The 19,271-nt window shown below is 43.9% G+C and overlaps 1 protein-coding gene and 1 pseudogene across 1 annotated transcript in view; one reads left to right on the top strand and one right to left on the bottom strand.

Annotated features, from left to right (window-relative positions):
• Positions 1-804: 804 nt before the first annotated feature.
• On the top strand, positions 805-1,888 carry LOC117537043 (annotated as a pseudogene).
• A 10,962-nt stretch (positions 1,889-12,850) lies between these two features.
• heatr1 (HEAT repeat containing 1) overlaps positions 12,851-19,271 on the bottom strand; it is a 65,656-nt gene continuing 59,235 nt past the window's right edge. Inside the window, 6 exon segments of the mRNA XM_034202176.1 lie at positions 12,851-13,024; positions 13,227-13,335; positions 15,553-15,711; positions 16,033-16,184; positions 16,779-16,941; positions 17,023-17,127. Coding sequence (XP_034058067.1) covers positions 12,936-13,024; positions 13,227-13,335; positions 15,553-15,711; positions 16,033-16,184; positions 16,779-16,941; positions 17,023-17,127 — 777 coding nt within the window. The 3' untranslated portion in view covers positions 12,851-12,935.

Genomic DNA, 19,271 nt, shown 5'->3' with positions numbered 1-19,271 from the left:
ATAGAACCGTCCTTCGGGCAGCAGAGCGGAAATAGTGGAAATCCAAACACCGTGACGACCTCCTAACCTATCAGGCTCTCCTCTTTCTCTGCTTCGATCTCTCAGGCAAAAAGCACTTTCTTTCAAGATAAGATCCAATCCTCCTATTCCAATCCCAAAAAACTATTTTCCATCTTCTCCTCCCTCCTGGACCCCCCCAAAGCCCCTTCCCCCTCCTCCCTTCTGTCAAGCAACTTTGTTAACCACTTTGAAAAAAAGGTTGATGATATTCACTCTTCTTTTTCTGACTCACCTCGACTCACCGCTGGGTCACCAGACCCTCCTTTCACCCACACACTGACCTCCTTTTCCCCTCTCTCTCCAAGTGAGGTTCTTACCCTCATTACCTCTGCCCGCCCTACCACCTGTCCTCTGGACCCTATCCCTTCAAACCTCCTTCAGACTATCGCTCCTGATATTCTACCGTTTCTCTCCCATTTCATCAACACTTCTCTAACTTCTGGTCACTTTCCAAACAGTCTCAAGGAGGCAAGAGTAAACCCTCTCCTAAAGAAACCCACTCTCAACCCATCTGATGTTATAAACTACAGGCCTGTCTCTCTACTCCCGTTCCTATCTAAAACACTTGAACGCGCTGTCTTTAAACAACTCTCCTGCTATCTCCATCAGAACAACCTTCTGGATCCGCACCAGTCTGGTTTCAAGGCAGGTCACTCCACAGAAACTGCCCTCCTTGCTGTCACTGAGGAACTGCACACTGCTAAAGCAGCCTCCCTCTCCTCTGGCATCATCCTTTTGGACCTGTCTGCTGCATTCGACACGGTGAATCATCAGATCCTCCTTCGCACTCTCCAAGAACTTGGAGTTTCAGGCTCTGCACTTTCTCACCTCATACCTCAAAGACCGCACCTACAGGGTTACTTGGAGAGGGTCCGAGTCCGACCCTTGTTAATTAACTACAGGGGTCCCTCAGGGCTCTGTTCTTGGTCCCCTCCTCTTCTCCTTGTACATAAACTCGCTCGGATCGGTCATTAGCCCGCATGGTTTTTCATACCACTGCAACACTGACGACACCCAATTAATTCTGTCCTTCCCCTGCTCAGAGACCCAGGTCGTCGCATGCATCTCAGCTTGTCTAGCTGACATCTCTCAGTGGATGTCTGATCATCACCTCAAGCTCAACCTTGACAAGACTGAACTGCTTTTCCTTCTGGGAAAAGATTGTCCCACTCTTGACCTAACAATCAACATTGGCATCTCTGTTGTTTCCCCGACTCAGACTGCAAGGAATCTGGGTGTGACCCTAGATAACAACCTCTCCTTCACTGCAAACATCGCTGCTACAACCCGCTGCTGCAGATACACGCTTTACAACATCAGGAGGATGCGTCCCCAGCTGACCCAGAAAGCGACACAGGTTCCGGTCCAGGCTCTCGTCATCTCACGCCTAGACTACTGCAACTCCCTTCTGGCTGGTCTACCTGCATGTGCCATCCGACCTCTGCAGATCATCCAGAATGCAGCTGCTCGCCTGGTCTTCAACCTTCCTAAATTCTCCCACACCACGCCGCTCCTCCGCTGCCTTCACTGGCTTCCGATAACTGCTAGAATCCACTTCAAGACAATGGTACTTGCGTACCATGCTGCGAATGGATCTGGCCCTTCCTACATCCAGGACATGGTTAAACCGTACACCCCAGCGCGTGCACTCCGCTCTGCATCAACCAAACGGCTCACTGCACCCTCGCTGCGAAGGGGACCCAAGTTCCCATCAGCAAAAACACGTGGGTTTGCTATCCTGGCTCCAAAATGGTGGAATGAGCTCCCCATTGACATCAGGACAGCAGATAGCTTACACACCTTCCGGCGCAGACTGAAAACTCATCTCTTTCGACTCCACTTCGAGCGATAGAACTATTAACAAAGCACTTATATTCTAATAAAGGGCTGGCTTATCTAAAGCCAGTTGAGTAGCACTTGAAATGTTTTTTCTCTATGAAGCCTGATGTACTTATATGATTCTGTTTTCTTCAAGTTTGTATTTTGTTGGTCGAACGCACTTATTGTAAGTCGCTTTGGATAAAAGCGTCAGCTAAATGCAATGTAATGTAATGTAATGTAATATTATTAATACAAAGTAATTAAACACACACATCTACTATTCAAGATATGTAGACTTCTCTGACCTGCTGGAGATCCTAAGAAGAATATCCCCTTCCCCCCCCCCCCTAGTCTCCTGTCCTGCCTAACTGCACCCCCTTTATGTTGTAGCAATTTTAGTCCTCACATTTATGAAAGAATAAAACAGAGAAATCACTATAAAACACAAGTACAGGTATCGTTTTGAGCAGTAATCCCATCTAGCTGCTGCTAGACACACTTCTTCCCCAAACATCTTTAACGCACACACATCTTTATCATTAACAGAAGTTGATTGTTCTTGTAGCCTGAAGGCTTCTGTGAACTTCCCTTCACCTCGGAGTCTGCTTTACTGGACTGAATACATGTATTGATAATTCAGATGGACTATTGTCTCTCTTAACTGTGTGACTCAATTCTCAAGGCTTTGTATGGGTCTGCCTGTCATGCATCATTAACTAGAAGAATGTAACTGCATTAAATCTGAGGAAAATCCCCCCCTGGCTTCCCCTGTTACTTGCCCAGACTATTGATAATTAACAGAGAAACTCAAGGGGCCTCCTTCCATATCTGGAAATTACAACAAGACTTTCTGCCATTCAAACGTAACACTTCTTATATATCAGGTGATAAAGTCTTCAATTCTCCACAGCTTGCCTTTCCGATTATCAGACGGCAGTCAAAGCAGCCAAAACAGAGTATATGTATCTGTTAATCTCCAAAAATAGCCATAAACCTCAAGTTCTTTTTAATGTCCTCAATTCGATCATTAATCCTTGTGATGTTTCTCCAATTGTGCCATCAACTACTCTCTGCGATACATTTCTTAAATGTTTTATCGAAAAAGTATCTGCTCTTCTTTGTCTATACTAGTGCTACCCCAGATCCTGCTCCCTTTCTGTGCCCTGCTGTCCTCGACCATTTTGAGCCTGTATCCCTCTCTTCTCTTTCGGAAGTAGTCAAGCACCTGCAGCCGATAAACTGGACCTTAAGGCCCTGACACACCAACCCGATTTTGGGAGTCAGAGGCCGTCAGAGGCTGTCGGGCATTCGCGGCGCCGTAGTCAGGTTGGTGTGTCCCGCACCGTCTGTCGTGACACGCCTTATTTGGACTGCCTGACCAAGCAATCACTCTGATTGGCTGTTCAGCTAGCGAATCAGAAGCGAAACGGAAGTGAGGGACGTAAACAAACGATTTAAGAAGTCACACACAGACCAGTGTTGCCAACTTGGCGACTTTGTCGTTAAATTCGGTGGCTTTCCAAACCCTCCGGCTACTTATTTTTGTCAAAAGCGACTAACAACTAATCTAACGACTTGTAATGGTGTTATTAGGGACTTTTCTGGTGTTTGGAGACTCACGTATTGTTCTGCAGTTAACGAGCTGCCGTGAGCCCCTCAGCCCTCCCATAGTACTGACAGGCGCGCAGACTCACAGTTGCCTCCCGCAGCAGCTCAGCTGCAGTCAGAGCAGAGAGGAGACAGCCACACTCTCCTGCGTCGAGACAGCTTCAGTCACTTAATCACCTTGTCCACTGTGTGTGTGCCTCTCTGTGACAAGCTAAACATCCACGTAGGTCATCATGTCACAGTCTAAACTGTATTCACAAAAGTACAGAAAGGAGTGGGAATCAAACCCCAGGCGAGGATTTCCGCGCACCCCCCAGGATTGCCAAAGCACCCCCAAGAAATATGGTTTTTTGTTTTTTTTCAAAAACTATTATTATTTTATTAAATTAAATTAGAAATATTATTGATTACATCAATGCATATGTGAAACAAACACATTTTTGACCAAAAACATAAAGCCAACACAGGTGATATGATTAGGCCAATGGCCAGCACCCATTCGATTTTTGACCTACGCATAGGCTAAATTACTTTGTGACACTTGACTGACTTCCTGTTAGCTATAGCGCCAAATGATTTGCTAACAAAGTGAAAAATTGATCGTTTTTTAGTCCTTAAACGTCCATGTGTGGACACTCAATCAAAATCACCTGAAAGCGAGAGGGATTCTGCACATAATAGGCCTCGTGAGTACAAGTAGCTTATTCTGGGTCTCTGTGTTTCATTCAAGCTCTGTGTGTGTGTGTGTGTGTGTGTGTGTGTGTGTGTGTGTGTGTGTGTGTGTGTGTGTGTGTGTGTGTGTGTGTGTGTGTGTGTGTGTGTGGTGTGTGTGTGTGTGTGTGTGTGTGTGTGTGTGTGTGTGTGTGTGTGTGTGTGTGTGTGTGTGTGTGTGTGTGTGTGTGTGTGTGTGTGTGTGTGTGTGTGTGTGTGTGTGTGTGTGTGTGTGTGTGTGTGTGTGTGTGTGTGTGTGTGTGTGTGTGTGTGGCCATTTTGTGTGCATGCGTGCGCGAGCGAGAGCGTGCATCAGTGGGTATCTACCGTAGATTGTTGTGGTTAGCATCTGGTGCTAGCTAGCCAAGCTAACGGATATAAGGAGCTTTTTCAACAACAAGGTGGAGGGAGAACTCTCTCCTGTCAGACTGAGAGTCTCAGATAACCTCAGCTCAGGTGAAGTAAAGGACTCTCTCAGTGTTTAGATAGTTAACTTTAGTCTAGTTATCTCAGTGGGTCTCAAACGGTTTGTTTTAAAAAGGGGAGTGATTTGTAAAATATCTATAAAGAAATAGAAAATCTGTTGACAGTTGTTTCATATGGGTGTTGAGAGATGTATCCATAGATCTCTTAATGTTGCTCTCAAAGTGCAGCAGATTGATGCTTTTAACTTCAATATTTAAAAATAAATCTTCCCGGGGGAGCATGCCCCCGGACCCTCCTAGAGGAGGTGAGGTCCGCTCCCCACTTGTAAAAATAGCACTTTACCCCTGCCTATATGCCGTGAGGTGATTATCGAGCCTTCATTGTTACAGTCGCGGGTGCACTGTGTGTGCGTGTGGGGAGTGTTGCAGTAGAAAATTCAACTGTAGCTCTGGTGCATTAATGAGAAACCCTAAATGTTTAAGCACCCTCTAAGCTACCCCACAGCACCCCCTAGAGAAAATCTCTGGCGCCGCCACTGCGGAGACGGCCAGAAAAGTGCTACTGGACGGCCACGCTCCAATCAGCCCGGACGGGCTGTTCGGACCCCAGTTCCACGCCATGGTGGAGTCCATGAAGACGGCCGCGGAACAGGCGGACGGCATTCGCCAGCATGTACAGCTGGCTCCAGCCTGCTAAGCGCCCACAGCGGCACCAATGCTCGCAGCAGCTGCGGCATCCACGCCGGCCACAGGAAGCCGTAAGCGGAGAGACGCCCACAGCAACCGCCTCGGCATCAGACTTGCCCTTTGGCGGCTGCAGGGGCTCCGTCCCACGTCTCCGCTCCCCCACCACCCCAGAGACAGGGTCTCCCGGCGGCGAGTCAAAGGGGAGTGAGGCTCCCCCGCTCCTGGTCTGCTCCGCGAGAGCCTCCGAGGAAGCAGAGCCGGTAATTAAATCAGCTGCCACTAATCTGTTGATTAAGTAGACAGCAGGGCTCCCTGCAGAAGCCTGCTGGTTTTAACCTATCGGTTAATAACCTGCAGAGCTCGCGGCATTCCTCTGTCCGAGATACGCCTCCTACACACGGTCATAATAACCCACGAGCACCGTTATAACGCCTCATGTGGACAGCACTGCACACACCACTACTCATCCCCTGGGCGTGTACACGCCTCATGATGAGAGCCAGATTGAAATGCAGCGTGTGGAGATTCCCTCGCAGCCCTTTTGCCTCAAGAAGCGCGAGCGGCGAGGGCGTGGCTCGTCACCATGATGACCATTACAGCATATCTCAGAGAAGCCTCTCCACCCGCAGTTCCATGGGATACAAGAAACACTCCTGTCATCCCAGGAACAGTGTCTTGCGCTCCATTCAGCGCTGCTGGAACTCCTGTTGAAAGAGGATATTTCCAGGGTTCCTCAAAGGGAGGAAAATCAGGGGTTTTCACTCCCGTTATTTTTCTAATCCCGAAAAAGACTGGGGCAATGAGACATCCTCGATCTGTCAGTATTCCACATGCTGACGATCAAACAGGTGCTGGAATGTGTTCACCAGGACGACTGGTTCACTTCCACCTGAAGGATGCATACTTCCACTACCCATCATCCCGAAACACAGGAAATTCCTGCGTTTTCTCATTTCAGGGAATATCAGACCAGACAATCGTCTGCCGTTCGGATATTTCCTGGCTCCTCCCATTTTTGTGTAGAGAAGGCTGGAGCCGCTACACAAAGGAGGTGGTTTTCTCTGGACGACCTGCTATTTGCTGGCTCGCTCCAGGGAGGAAGTCGCTTTACAGACGATACATCTCGTATCGCATCTGTCAAAGCCTGGGTTTCATAATGAATTGGAAGAAGAGCTGTCCTCTTCCCTCTCAGACAAACGTTTATCTGGGAGTGGAATTAAACTCAACCATGCAGAGCGCGGCTCTCGCGGCAGCGAGTGGAGGAACTGACAGCTCTCCTCCGGCATGTCACAATCCACACAGCCCTCTCCGTGACACAGCTGCTCAGCGTTGGCGTCAGCTGGTCGCGTGATGATCCCCTTGGGTCTCTTCCTTCGCTGCAGAAGCCTGCTGTTTTTAACCTATTGGTTTATAAACTGCAGAGCTCGCGGCATTCCTCTGTCCCAGATATGCCTCCCACACACGGTCATAATAAATCCACGAGCACCGTTATAACGCCTCATGCGGACAGCATACACACACCCCTCATCCTCTGGGCGTGGATGCGCCTCATGATGAGAGACGGAGTGAAATGCAGCGTGTGGAAACTCCCTCGCAGCCCTTTTGCCTCACGGGCAGCGGCGGCGATGGCGTGGCTCGTCACCATGATGACCATTACGGCACATCACAGAGAAGCCTCTCCCCCCAGCAGTTCCATGGGATACAAGAAACACTCCTGTCATCCCAGGAACAGTGTCTTGCGCGGTTTTTACTCTGCTATTTTTCTAAATCTAGGAAAAGAACGGGGGAGTCGCCCCGTTGCTGTACAATCAAACATGTGTTGATTTGCACAGACAACAGGCCACGGCTATGGAAGAAGCCTACCTCAATCGCCAGGGAGGAGTACAATCTGCGCAGCTTCTGAACGCAGCCAGGCGGCTGCTGTTCTGGGCGCGCACACACGTTGCTCTCCATCAGAGCAATGTATATTCCCGGCGAAATTAACAGAACTAGCAGAATTAGCAGAACGCAGCAGCCGTTGTATGCGAGGAGTATGGAGACTCAGACCTGTGTCACGCACGCTGGTGCCACAGTGGGATTTGGCTTTGGTGTTACGCGCTGTCACGGCTGCTGCTGCTGTCTGCTCATTAACCTGCCTGTGAGTGTTTTCAGCTGTGGGTGATTATGTAAATGAGCTGTGTGGTTGCCCCAACATCATTGGCTATCATCTCCTGGTCCACTTCCGAGGACACTGATTCGAGCACGCCGGGTCCGACGTTCTCCAATCCCTGTGCCAGCCCAGCGCACACCTGCGGGAGAGGACTACAAAGCCTGGGAACTATCACCACTCTGGAGGCTCTGCTGCGATCAGACGCCTCATACCTTTTTGCTCTTGTGTCATGGACATTACAGACCGTGCTTAGTGACGAGTGTCCATATATGTGTTCAGTGTCGTGTGACAACTTATGTGCTTAGTATTGAGTGTGGAGATATGTGTGTAGAAGTAGTGTGCTGTGTAGGATATTGTGAAACAGCTTAGACCCAGGTAACTAGCACCTGTTGATCAGCTACAGCTGTGCTTTCCTTTATTCAGTTGTACCACTGTTAAAGTGAGGTTTTGTTTCATTTTTGCTATTAGTATTTATTTATTCTGTATGCCAGTAGACTCCTTTTTAAGAGTCCTCCCTTTGTTTGGTCAATTGTCAACCGGTGCCCTTTTGGCCCTTTTGTTTGTTTCAGGCTGCCTGCCTGCCATTTTTGTTACACTTTGCATTATAATAAAGCCACTTATAATTAATACCAATACCACTCTGGTCGTGTCGCTTCCCTTTGGTTCCCCTAGCCCAATAGGGAACGTAACACGCGCACTAAGCAAAGCCCCATTTGAACCTGATCAGGTTCCCCTTAAACTGTTATCAGCCAAAGTAGTACTGCTTGTGGCTCTATCAGAGAAAAGGGTGAGTGATTTGTCTGCTCTCTCTGTGGCTCCGTCATGCCTCCGGATCCAAGGAGATGGCAGTTCAGCTGTTTTACGCCCTAACCCGGCTTCATGCCTAAGGTCATCACAACTCTTTTAGGTCAGGAGTGATCACCCTGGCTGGCTTATTCCCCCCTCCTTACAGGTCAGAGGAAGAAGCCACGTCTCATCTGTCCTGTGCGCGCGCTGTCTTGCTATGTGGCGCGCACGGCGGCTTGGCGCCTTTCTCAGCGCCTGTTTGTGCACTATAGAGAGCGCTCGATCGGGCAACCTCTGTCTGCACAACGGCTGTCACACTGGCTGTGTGAGGCTGTGTCACAGGCATATGTCTCCTCTGGGGTGGAGCCCCCGGAGAACATCAATGCGCACTCCACCAGAGGAATTTCCTTCTCCACGGCTTTGCACGGCCCCACCTAGTGTCAGCAGAAAGTATTACAAATAATGATTACAACAAAATGCAAAAAATAAATTAAAAAATATATAAATATCCATGTTTAATCATCTGATTCGTCTGTACATTGCTGTTTTAGTCTGTGTTCTTCTAATTAGTGTCTACAGTGTGTGCCTATTGAGCTGTTTAGAGCCATGTGGGACAAAACCCGATCCTGCCCCTCCCTCTCTCTGTCTAAGTGAACGGTGACTGTAAAAACTACACTGCGCATGCTCCGAATATTTTCCTATTTAATGTGTGTGGCAAAAAAATAATGACCATAGGGGCATAGTGCTGCCATCCCCACCATATGTCATCTCACATAATTCAGAGCTGATTGGCTGTAAGTACGTGTGCCGCGAAAAGTGTGGTGTGTGAAGAGGACACGAGAGAGCTGCAGTGAGGCGTCCTAAAACCCGGAAGTAAGTTGGGCATGGCTTCCCTCGACAAAAAAGCAATGAGATTTCTCCATAGGATTTTAGAAAATAGCTCCAAATAAGGTCTGTGGGAAACGTAGCTGTTAGATAAATGCACCTTTTGTTCAGCCGGATAATATCCACATGTCTACCCTACTTTTATAATTTTCGAATCATAAATCTATTGATTAGATTAGATTTATGATAGACTTTTGAAACTACAAGAACATAAGGAGGACTTTTACAAAAAAGTAATAGAGATTTTTGTCCAGAAGGATAGGCTAATGGACTTCATCTTCAAGTCAAGACCACCATTTTATTGAAAATGGGATCTTACTAAGAGAGAACAATTCAATATTTAAATGATAAAATTACATTTTTTGGGTATCCTTTTGTTGAACTGTCTGTTTAAAATTAATTGAAGCATCAGACTAAAGAGGCTTTTGATTTAGGTCAAAATATAATATTTGTAAACCTGAAGAGTCAGTGCCAGTGCCTCACCAGCCATGAACCTCACTGCAGAAGCTATAGACATCTAAGTTTTTTGTGCCCCACCACTTTTGTACATATAAAAACGCCACTGCTCCTGCCTCTCCTCTGACACACATTGTACGGAGTGCCTGGTCAGAGTGAGTGACGTCAGGGATCCAGCTGGGCGCTCTCCTACCTGTCTGACACGCAGAGAGCTGCTGTTCCCCCTTATGATCGCTGGGCAAGGTGGGACCTTCGTCTCTACTTTCTCACAGCGGCCGGTATGTATTTTTCCCAGCCTTCACCCCTTCGGGAAGATAGGCATGTTTTGCTATGTTCCAGGGATGGTGATGCGCCATTACGCATGGCACAACAGGCAGGGGGTGTTATTGAGCAGGTGTGTCTGTGCTTCTAGTGCCGGGCGGACCCAGTGGGGCGCAGACTACATCATGCTTCGCCCTTAACCCAATAGCGATAGCCTTAGAGGGCTGCGCCATATACGAAATGGAACTGAGATTACCTACTGTAACCCCAGTTTCTATGAGTAAATGGCGCAGCCCTCTAAGTGCTGGGCCCCACTGGCTCTACAAATAGCTGAAGAAAAGTTATTTTGTATGGGAGCAGATTGCCGGGCCTCCTTCCTATTTATACCGGAAGGAGACCCGAGGGTGGGGCCCACCTTGCGGGTGGGCGTGGACTACACATTTTCAGTGCTGCGCGGGGGGATTACCCAATAGCGATAGCCTTAGAGGGCTGCGCCATTTACTCATATAAACTGGGGTTACAGTAGGTAACCTCAGTTATATATGCTCCGACCGTCCACACTCACAACAACGGCCTATACAGACATAAATAAACCAGCGACTGTATTCGCCATGACACAGGCAGTCTGTGGTTTGTACTTGTTTAACTTTTGTCTAGTTTCTGAACAGATATGAAGAGCTGTGAGCTCTGAGTGCTAACGGCTGTGTTGTTTTTTGGGGCTCTCATTGAAGATGACGTCACGGCTCCGCCTACACTGCGTTACTACAGTAACTACCCCAGTTCCTAAACTAATGGAAGCGCAGCATTAAAGTGAGCCGGGCCTAATAAGGCCTAACCAAACCGAGCAAGGCCTGCAGTGGAAACGCGCCATAAGTGTGTGTCCCCGCATCTGTAGCCTGTTATTTCTCATTATACCGCACTGTGAATGAATCAAAGTAAATATATAAGTCGTTATGAACACATCTGTCCATCAGACTGCTGTGCCTCCTGACTGTCTTAATGGACGTCTCTTTAAAATGACCGCTCAGAGGAGAGGAGTTCTAATTTCTCTAACCGCCTGCTGCTTCCCCTCCTCTCTCCTCGGCTCCTCCACTCGCATCTCCTGTGGGCGGGACTAAGTCTCGAGGATAGGAGTCGAGGAGGGGAATTAGTGAAATGAGAACTGGCCACAGTAGAAACAAACACATACAAACACTAACAGGGGTTTCAGGGACGGGCAGTGACAGTCGGTCCGTTCCTCTATATATCTGTCGGTCTCAAATCTAAAGGGTGCAATAACGATTTGTATCCAATATGCATAAACAGTTTATACTGTAGTGAAATATTTGTATTTATTCATGTTAGCAAACTATGGATAAGCTTAAAAATGGGAATAATTTGGGTAAAACTGTGAGCTGGATTTGGGGCCTGTTGACATGTGTTTTTGAGGACAAAGGAAGATGGGGGAAGGTGAGAGCATGTCTTGATTTGCATTCAACTTAGATCTAGCTACAGTGGTTGGGGAAACCTAAGGTCGGAGGTGTTTGTGATATTTGGGGCTGCCAATCAAGGAAGTCCAAATGGGAGGATCTGATAACTCCTCCCATTGTCAAAGAGTATAAACACAGACACACACGCGGTGTTCAGTCTTTTTCCTCTGGCTGGCTCACGTGCAGGTAAATTCGGGATCCCAAAAATAAACTGTATTGAATTTGTACTGTATTGATTGTATTGCATTGTCATATTACCATTAAAGTAGATTATTGTTTAACGGTTACTTGGTAGCTCTGGATTCCTTCCTGTATTAACCAGCTTGATAGGGACGCGCGGAGATTTGAAAAGCGGATCAGTTATCCATTAAAATCTTTAACAATACGCAGCCCTCACAAACCACACACGGCCAGATAGCTTATCTAACAGTTAGAACCTACATACGAGACACAACCTTTATAGTCAGAAAAAAGATTATTAGAGATAAACAATTTTAGGCAAGAGCAGAAAAGCGTCTGTACTGAGTTAAGGTTAACCCTTGGTTTTTTAAACAAATGTTTTATATTTCATTTATTGAATCAGTACTTGTAAAAATATAACTGACGACTCCCACAAGAGAAATACATGTATATACTTTATTTTTTATGTATAAACCCTTAGCTTGTTTTTGCATAAATTCTGCCATGTTTAAAACCTTCTGCACATCAACACATGAATTACATCAAAAAACGATTTACTGTTAACTTAAAGGCCCCCTATTATACTGTTTTTCATCAATATATTATAGGTCTCAGATATATACAGAACATGTCTCTGAAGTGTTTGGCTCCAAACACCAAACAGATCATTGTTTCCAAAGTGCTGATTCTCTGTCTGTTACTTTAGATCAGTGTTTCTCAAACTTTTTCATACCAAGGACCACTTAACCAATAAAAAAACACTTGCGGACCACCTAACTCCACAAATATCAAAAACCACATCGTTTTTCTAGAACAGATTACAAATCGCCTGAAAATGGTACAAACAAGTGGCAACATGTGTGATGAAGGTGTTGCGCTGGGCTATATCTTGCAATCAAAAGTGAAACTTAACCTTGCTCCATTGCGGAGATATTCCCGCGAGAGTGCGGAAAACTTAAATTGATTAATTAATTTCAAATGTGAAATGTTACCAATATACTCACGGACCACTAGGGGGCGCTCACGGACCACCAGTGGTCCGCGGACCACACTTTGAGAAGCACTGCTTTAGATGAAAATAAGGAGCCCCTCTGAGAGATATTTGGTTAAAAAAAGAACACAAAGGTGCTCTCGGAGGAGATTCAGGTGATAAGGTGGGGGGGGGTTACCTTGGTTGGTTATTGGGTAATGGTTACACAAGCCATGTTTATGTATAAAAAGACATGAAAAAGTGGATTTTGCATAATAGGTGACCTTTAATCAATATAAATTAAGTGTGTAAGAGAATAAAACACTTCTAATATAATAATACTGGTTTTATATTTTTTATGAAACAATGAAGACATGAGAAATCAGACTGACAAAAAACGTTTTTATTTTTTGAACATTCGATTAAAAAGTACAAATGCCACACCTGATTGAGTGTGTGCGTGCATGTTAGAAGTAGCTGAGCATAGGTTCTCCCAGGATGTTCTCCATCTCCTGAATCACTTTCTGAACCTGCTGCTCCACCTCCTCACACTCATCTGAAACACACACAGCGATTATAATACACACGTCACTTTAATATAAGTATGAAATAGTACGCTATAATATAATTTTTATATAAAAATTGAATTAATAGTGAATATCTATGGACTAAAGCTGCCATATATATTTAAATACTGTGTGTGTGTGTGTGTGTGTGTGTGTGTGTGTGTGTGTGTGTGTGTGTGTGTGTGTGCTCACCCTCCATGAGTTCAGCCAGGAAGGGGATGGTTTCCGGCAGCAGCGAGACGTAGTTCTCCTTCAGCTTTGAGGCCAACTCCATCAGCACCAGCAGAGAGGAGAAACGCACCTGAAACAGGAAATAATGAAGTATTTATACACAATATCAGAGGAGAGAGTATTTATACACATTATCAAAGGAGGAGAGTATTTGGATCCTTTCCTGCAGTAAAAGTACTTAAAACACAGTGTAAAAATACTTCCCTTCAAATTAAGCTTTGAGAAATCAACAGATCAGATGTTCCACAGGGATCAACCTAAGGACCACTACTACGCCAATGTTTTATAAATTATATTAAATCTGCATTTAAAAACCTCAATAGTGACTTCAAACAAATTAAATGACATTTGGTGCATTGATAGTTAATATTACTAGCAAAAAAGGTTGTTTTTGTTTTATATGTATTACCCACAGTGGATTCCTGTTGTATTTACAAAACCTCGGAGTGTGTTTGTGTGTGATGATACCAACAAATGAATGGTGGTGAAGGGGGATCATTTAAAAAGATTTTTAAAAGATCCAAAGTCCTAAATTCATGAAGACAAAATCACAAAGAAATGTTTTGTATTTAATCCGATATTAAATCAATAAATTGAAAAAGACCGTAGGAAAAAAATCTCTCAAATATTCAGGAAAGAAAAAATGTATATATTCTTCAATATTCTCTCTAATAATGGGGTGGTATATTAACGAGAAAAAACGTGGATAATCTCAAAGATTAAAATGGTAACTGAATGAGAAAAAAACTTGTAAAATTGTAAATTGAATCTGAATCCTGAAGTCAAGTTTAATACCTTTTAAGACCCTTTCCATACATTTTAAGACCTCATCGCCACTTCGAGTTTTAACCGGTTACATTTATTATATACAGTATTGATTGTCCTTCCTCCTTATCTTCCAACCATTTGGACGCAAACTTGCATTTCCCAATAACGATGTTGTTTAACAACCGGCGTAAATGGACCTTCGCGCACTATCAAGTAGTGAGCGTGCGATGTCCTGTTCAGATAACGTCAAATCCAACGGGATGCCATAAATAAACTACACACCTACGCAATGATTACATTCAGGCAAACTTTAGAATACAACCTCTTTGTAATATTTATATACTTATTGAAAACAAGCTACAAAATGTAATACCTTGGAAAATGCAGTTTAATACTTTTTAATAGCCTGCTAAATTGATTTATCAACTTGTAATCCTTTTTTTCAGGTTTCAGGCTCGAAAATGACATTCCCAGAACAAATTACTATAACTTCACTTCTAAAAGGGGTAAATTAATAATCTTTTTTGTGAAAGTAATGATAAACCTGTGAGTTGGATGTAGAAAAGTCAGAATCAATATAGAATTTTTTTATTTTAAAGTAAATTCAGATTGAACATAGTAAAAAAAACATTACTTATAGTGAAAACCACCCTTGAATGATGGGATAGTAGACTAAAAGCTTTAGGAATCCAAACTATAACATATAATAAGTACCCTGTATCAAGAAGAGATTTAGAAGAAAAAAAAACACTTCTGGGGTCATTTGGGTGGATTTTCCAAATCTCTGGCCCCCGTCAGTCGATTTTGATGATTGACACCTCTTTTGAACCGTTAAGGCCCGGACACACCAAGCTGACACCAAATAACTGACACAGACGGACCCCCGACTGTTGTGTCGCCTTGCGTCTTGGCCATGTGTCGCACTGGAACACACCGCAAAGACTTCAGCCGACGGCCAAGTAGCACGTACGAACTACGCATGCGTGAGTGGCAATACCTTACCAGCAGGCGGCGGTAGTGTGTATTCGTCATTCAAAAGAAGCAACAACCGGAAGACAGACTGTGTGATAACCGAGAGAGGAAGAACAGACTGCACCTCATAAAATGTCAAGCATTTTCAAGGATTTCCAGCACCCGTACGAACCCTGGTAATAAGGGTATTTATACCAAGAGTTCTGTGCTAAGTGTGTTAGAATTTTTTTAGCTCAGGGATCATTTAGATGCTTCGTGTGAAAGCATAATGGTTCGTATCGTCAGTTAGCTGAGTCTCTTCCCGTTAAGTTGGTATGACACATTAATAGGTTTTTAAATGTTAAGAAGCCCTGAGACAGTTTCGTGAAAAACGGGGCCTCCGGGTTGAACAGGTTAAGACCCCGCGGACACCCTGATCTGGATATTAACAAGAGCAAACTGGGATAATCCTGAGTGTGTGTGTGTGTGTGTGTGTGTGTGTGTGTGTGTGTGTGTGTGTGTGTGTGTGTGTGTGTGTGTGTGTGTGTGTGTGTGTGTGTGTGTGTACCTCAGGCAGTGTGTGTCTGGTCTTCAGCAGGATCTGGTAGTTGAGAGTTTTCCACAGAGAGTCGTCAGCCAGAGCCACAGAGAACTGACCCAAACAGGGAACCAGGTTCTGGGTCAACCTGAGACGTGAGGCCTCCTGCCCCCCCACACTGTTCTCCATCTAAATACATAAAACACACAATACTTAATTATATAGAAATAGTTTAATAATTAAAATAAGAGTATGAAGAGCTGTCTTCAAAAATAAAAGTGTCCAAGAACTGACTTCATTATAAGAGTTTTCTCTAGCTGCACACACAATAAATACATCTATATTTATTATGAACATATAAATACTTGTAATAAAAAGGTAAGAGTTGGAAAAAACTGACTTCAAAAGAGTATAAAAAACTGATTTCAAAATAAAAGTATGAATAACTGACTTCAAAATAAGAGTGTGTACCTGGTCCAGCAGTGGGTGTGTGTGTGTGTGTTTGTGTACCTGGTCCAGCAGGGGCTGCAGCAGTGTGTCTGCTCTCTCTCTGCTCAGGAACCTCTGCGTGTCGTAGAGACAGATCTTATAGAGACAATCCAACAGGAAGTGAAGCAGGAGACACACCTTCTGACTGCTGAGGGACGCAAACAGCGGCTCACCTGAGAGAGTATAATTATTCAAAATAAGCAATTAAAGTACAATAAAATATAGCCAAATTATACGTTTAAAAAAGGCCACAAAAAACAAAGGGTTCAAATATTAAATTGATTGTAAAATAAAACAAAATAAATGGAAAAGATTCAAATTAAAAATACACTAAATATAAAACTAAATAAATATGTAACGAAAAACTTAAATAAGGGACAAACAAATAAAAGCAAATATAATAAAATAAATATATTTCAATGAAAAAAATTAATTAATAAAGTTAAAACAATATAAAAAAAATATATATATTTTTTTAAATGAAAACAAATAAATACAAATAAATATATTTTAAAATAAAGTGAATTAAGTTGAATTGTATATCCAAATATAACAAATGATATTGGATTAAATATATAGATAATGATCTCTCTTGTCTGAGAGCAGTTGGTTATAATAAAAAAAATAAAAAAAATGTACAAATACAATTAAATTAAAATCAAAATAGTAAACAAAAATAAATAAAATACAAATAAAGTAAATTAAAGAGTATACCCAAATCAAACAAATTATATTGTATTAAATCAATTAATAAATAAATATCTCACTTGTCTGGGAGCAGTTGGAGAGGGTCAGCAGGTCGGCGATGGGCTTCACCAGATTCCCAGCAAACAGAACGAACAGACTTTTGAGTTTCTCCGCCAGGACGTCGGACAGCCGGAAGAACGTTAGCAGACGCTCCTTACTTCCTGTCTTACTCCAGTCCAGCAGCTGCACAAACAACAACACAGGTCACATGATCAACAACAATAAGGTGTGAGTGACGACCTCTGCCCTCAGGTAGAGACTCACCTTGAAGAAGAGCGGTCTGAAGGTGACCTCCGACAGCTTCAGCACCATCGCCAGCAGACAGTCGATCACATGACCCTCGACCTCTGACGTCCTCTGGAGGTCGCCCTGAGGACAGGAAGTGGAAAATGATAAGTAAAAAAATGTGCTCTCCACACATCTTCATCATTATCCTCCTCACCATCCTCATCTCAGGAGTACAATAAAGCTTTATTTATAAGGCACTTTAAAACCTCCAGACCAAAGTACTGTTCAGTCAAATAAACAAACAAACATAACAAATAAAAAAATCACATAGCTCAGTTCACACACCATAAAACAAGTACAAGTAAAAACAATAGACAATTTAAAAGCAATAAGAAGCAACAATCTACAAGATGTCAAAATGCTAAGGAGAAGAGATGGGATTTCAGAAGCGATTTAAAAGCAGACAGTGTGGAGGCCAGTCTGATGTGCAGATAGTCACAGTGTGAGAGCCGCTACAGAGAAAGCACCCTCTGAGACCTGGTTCTGGGCACATTCAGGAGGATCAGCTGACCTGAGAGGGTGTAGCAGCTCAGAAAGGTAGGGTGGGGCCAGGCAATTGAGGGATTATAGTAAAAAAGAGAATTTAAAAAATGAATCCTAAAATGTATGGGCAGCCAATGGAGCGAAGCCAAAATGGCGGAAATGTGCTCGTATTTACGTGTGCCAATTAAAAGCCTTGCTGCTGCATTTTGCCCCAGTTGCAGACGAGCAAGGAAGGAGTTGCAGTAATCCAGCCAAGTAGGGACGAAGGCGTGGACTACCATCTCAAACTGCTGTCTGGGGAGAAAAGGTTTTATTTTAGCTAGCTATCTAGCTTGTTTTACCACAGCTTCGATCTGACTCAAGTCTTAGTTGAAGCTCCATTTTAATTTCAAGGTTCGTAAAAGTGGGCTTGGTGTAGAGAAGTGATGCCACCAAAAACCATAGTTACGGCTGTAACTACGGTTCTATGAGTCCCGGATGACCGCCAGAGGCGGTGCTTTAGCACTGGATATGTCCATCGCACGCATGCACAGTTCGTAGGGGTGTAACGGTGTACGTACCTGTACCGAAATTATTCGGTACGGGCCCTTTGGTGTACCGAAGTGTACCGAAACGTAAAAAATTGAGAACGTGAAAAAGTTTTTGGAAGTAATCTCAGGTGCTGCGTCGCAGCATTCAGAGTAATTTGCTCACATTGGGTTCATCGCGTCAGAGCGACCAAGTCATTTAATTGGACGAGAGGCATACTATGAGAGCTGGTCACAGGGATGCGTTCAAATTTAGTCAGTAATTTGAGGAACTGTACAAATACAGATTATTTCAGTTCATCGAAATGCTGCACCTTAAATGTTCATTTTATTATATTATGTATTTATTTGAGTGAATACATTATTCACAGTTTAATAATAATTTTAAAAAACCAAGAAATATTATATAATTTTTTCTGTTGTCCCGAAAACATACCGAACCGAACCGTGACCTAAAAACCGAGGTACGTACCGAACCGAAATATTTGTGAACCGTTACACCCCTAGCAGTTCGAGTACCTAATAACAACAAAGTCACCTGTGACCCACGTGACGACGGCTACATAGGCCGGCGTCATTAGCGGATTGGCTCCCAGAATCTTCTTGCGAGCACACAAGAATTGCTTTCACTTACTGTACGGCGGCTAAATCACTGGTATCTTTTTATTTATAAAGCAATGTTAGGGAAACTTCCGTCTTACATCTGTTCCCTGATCTCACAGCGTATTGTAAATGGCTACTGCCTGAGATCTAAAGCTGTGGTTGTATTACATTTGCCAACTGCTAGGACTGTATTAGGAAATACAGCTTTTAGATGCGCAGCGCCGCTAGCATGGAACAGTCTACAAAAGGAATGGAAGCTAAGCAGTTTGATTCCATTTCATGTTTTTAAAGCTAGGATAGACGCTATACAATCAGAAAATATTGGTGTCTGTAAATGCTACTAGTATACAAACTGTAGTATCATATAATGTCCTTTGTTTTCTGTCATGTTTGTATTAATGTTTGGAACTAATTGAAGCAGGTCACCATTGTAAAAGAGGTCTATGATCTCAATGGGTTTTATCTGTATAAATAAAGGTTTTGAATTGAATTGAATTGAATTGATTCTGAGTGACAGGAAACTCTGGCGGTCATCCGGGACTCATAGAACCGTAGTTAAAGCCGTAACTATTGTTATCGTGCTTTAGCGCTGGTTGACTTATACCAACCATG

Source organism: Gymnodraco acuticeps, unplaced genomic scaffold, assembly GCF_902827175.1.
Source record: "Gymnodraco acuticeps unplaced genomic scaffold, fGymAcu1.1, whole genome shotgun sequence".
In the NCBI taxonomy this organism is placed as follows: domain Eukaryota; kingdom Metazoa; phylum Chordata; class Actinopteri; order Perciformes; family Bathydraconidae; genus Gymnodraco; species Gymnodraco acuticeps.
The sequence above is the reverse complement of the archived record's forward strand: the minus strand, read 5'-3'. Positions and strand labels throughout refer to the sequence as shown.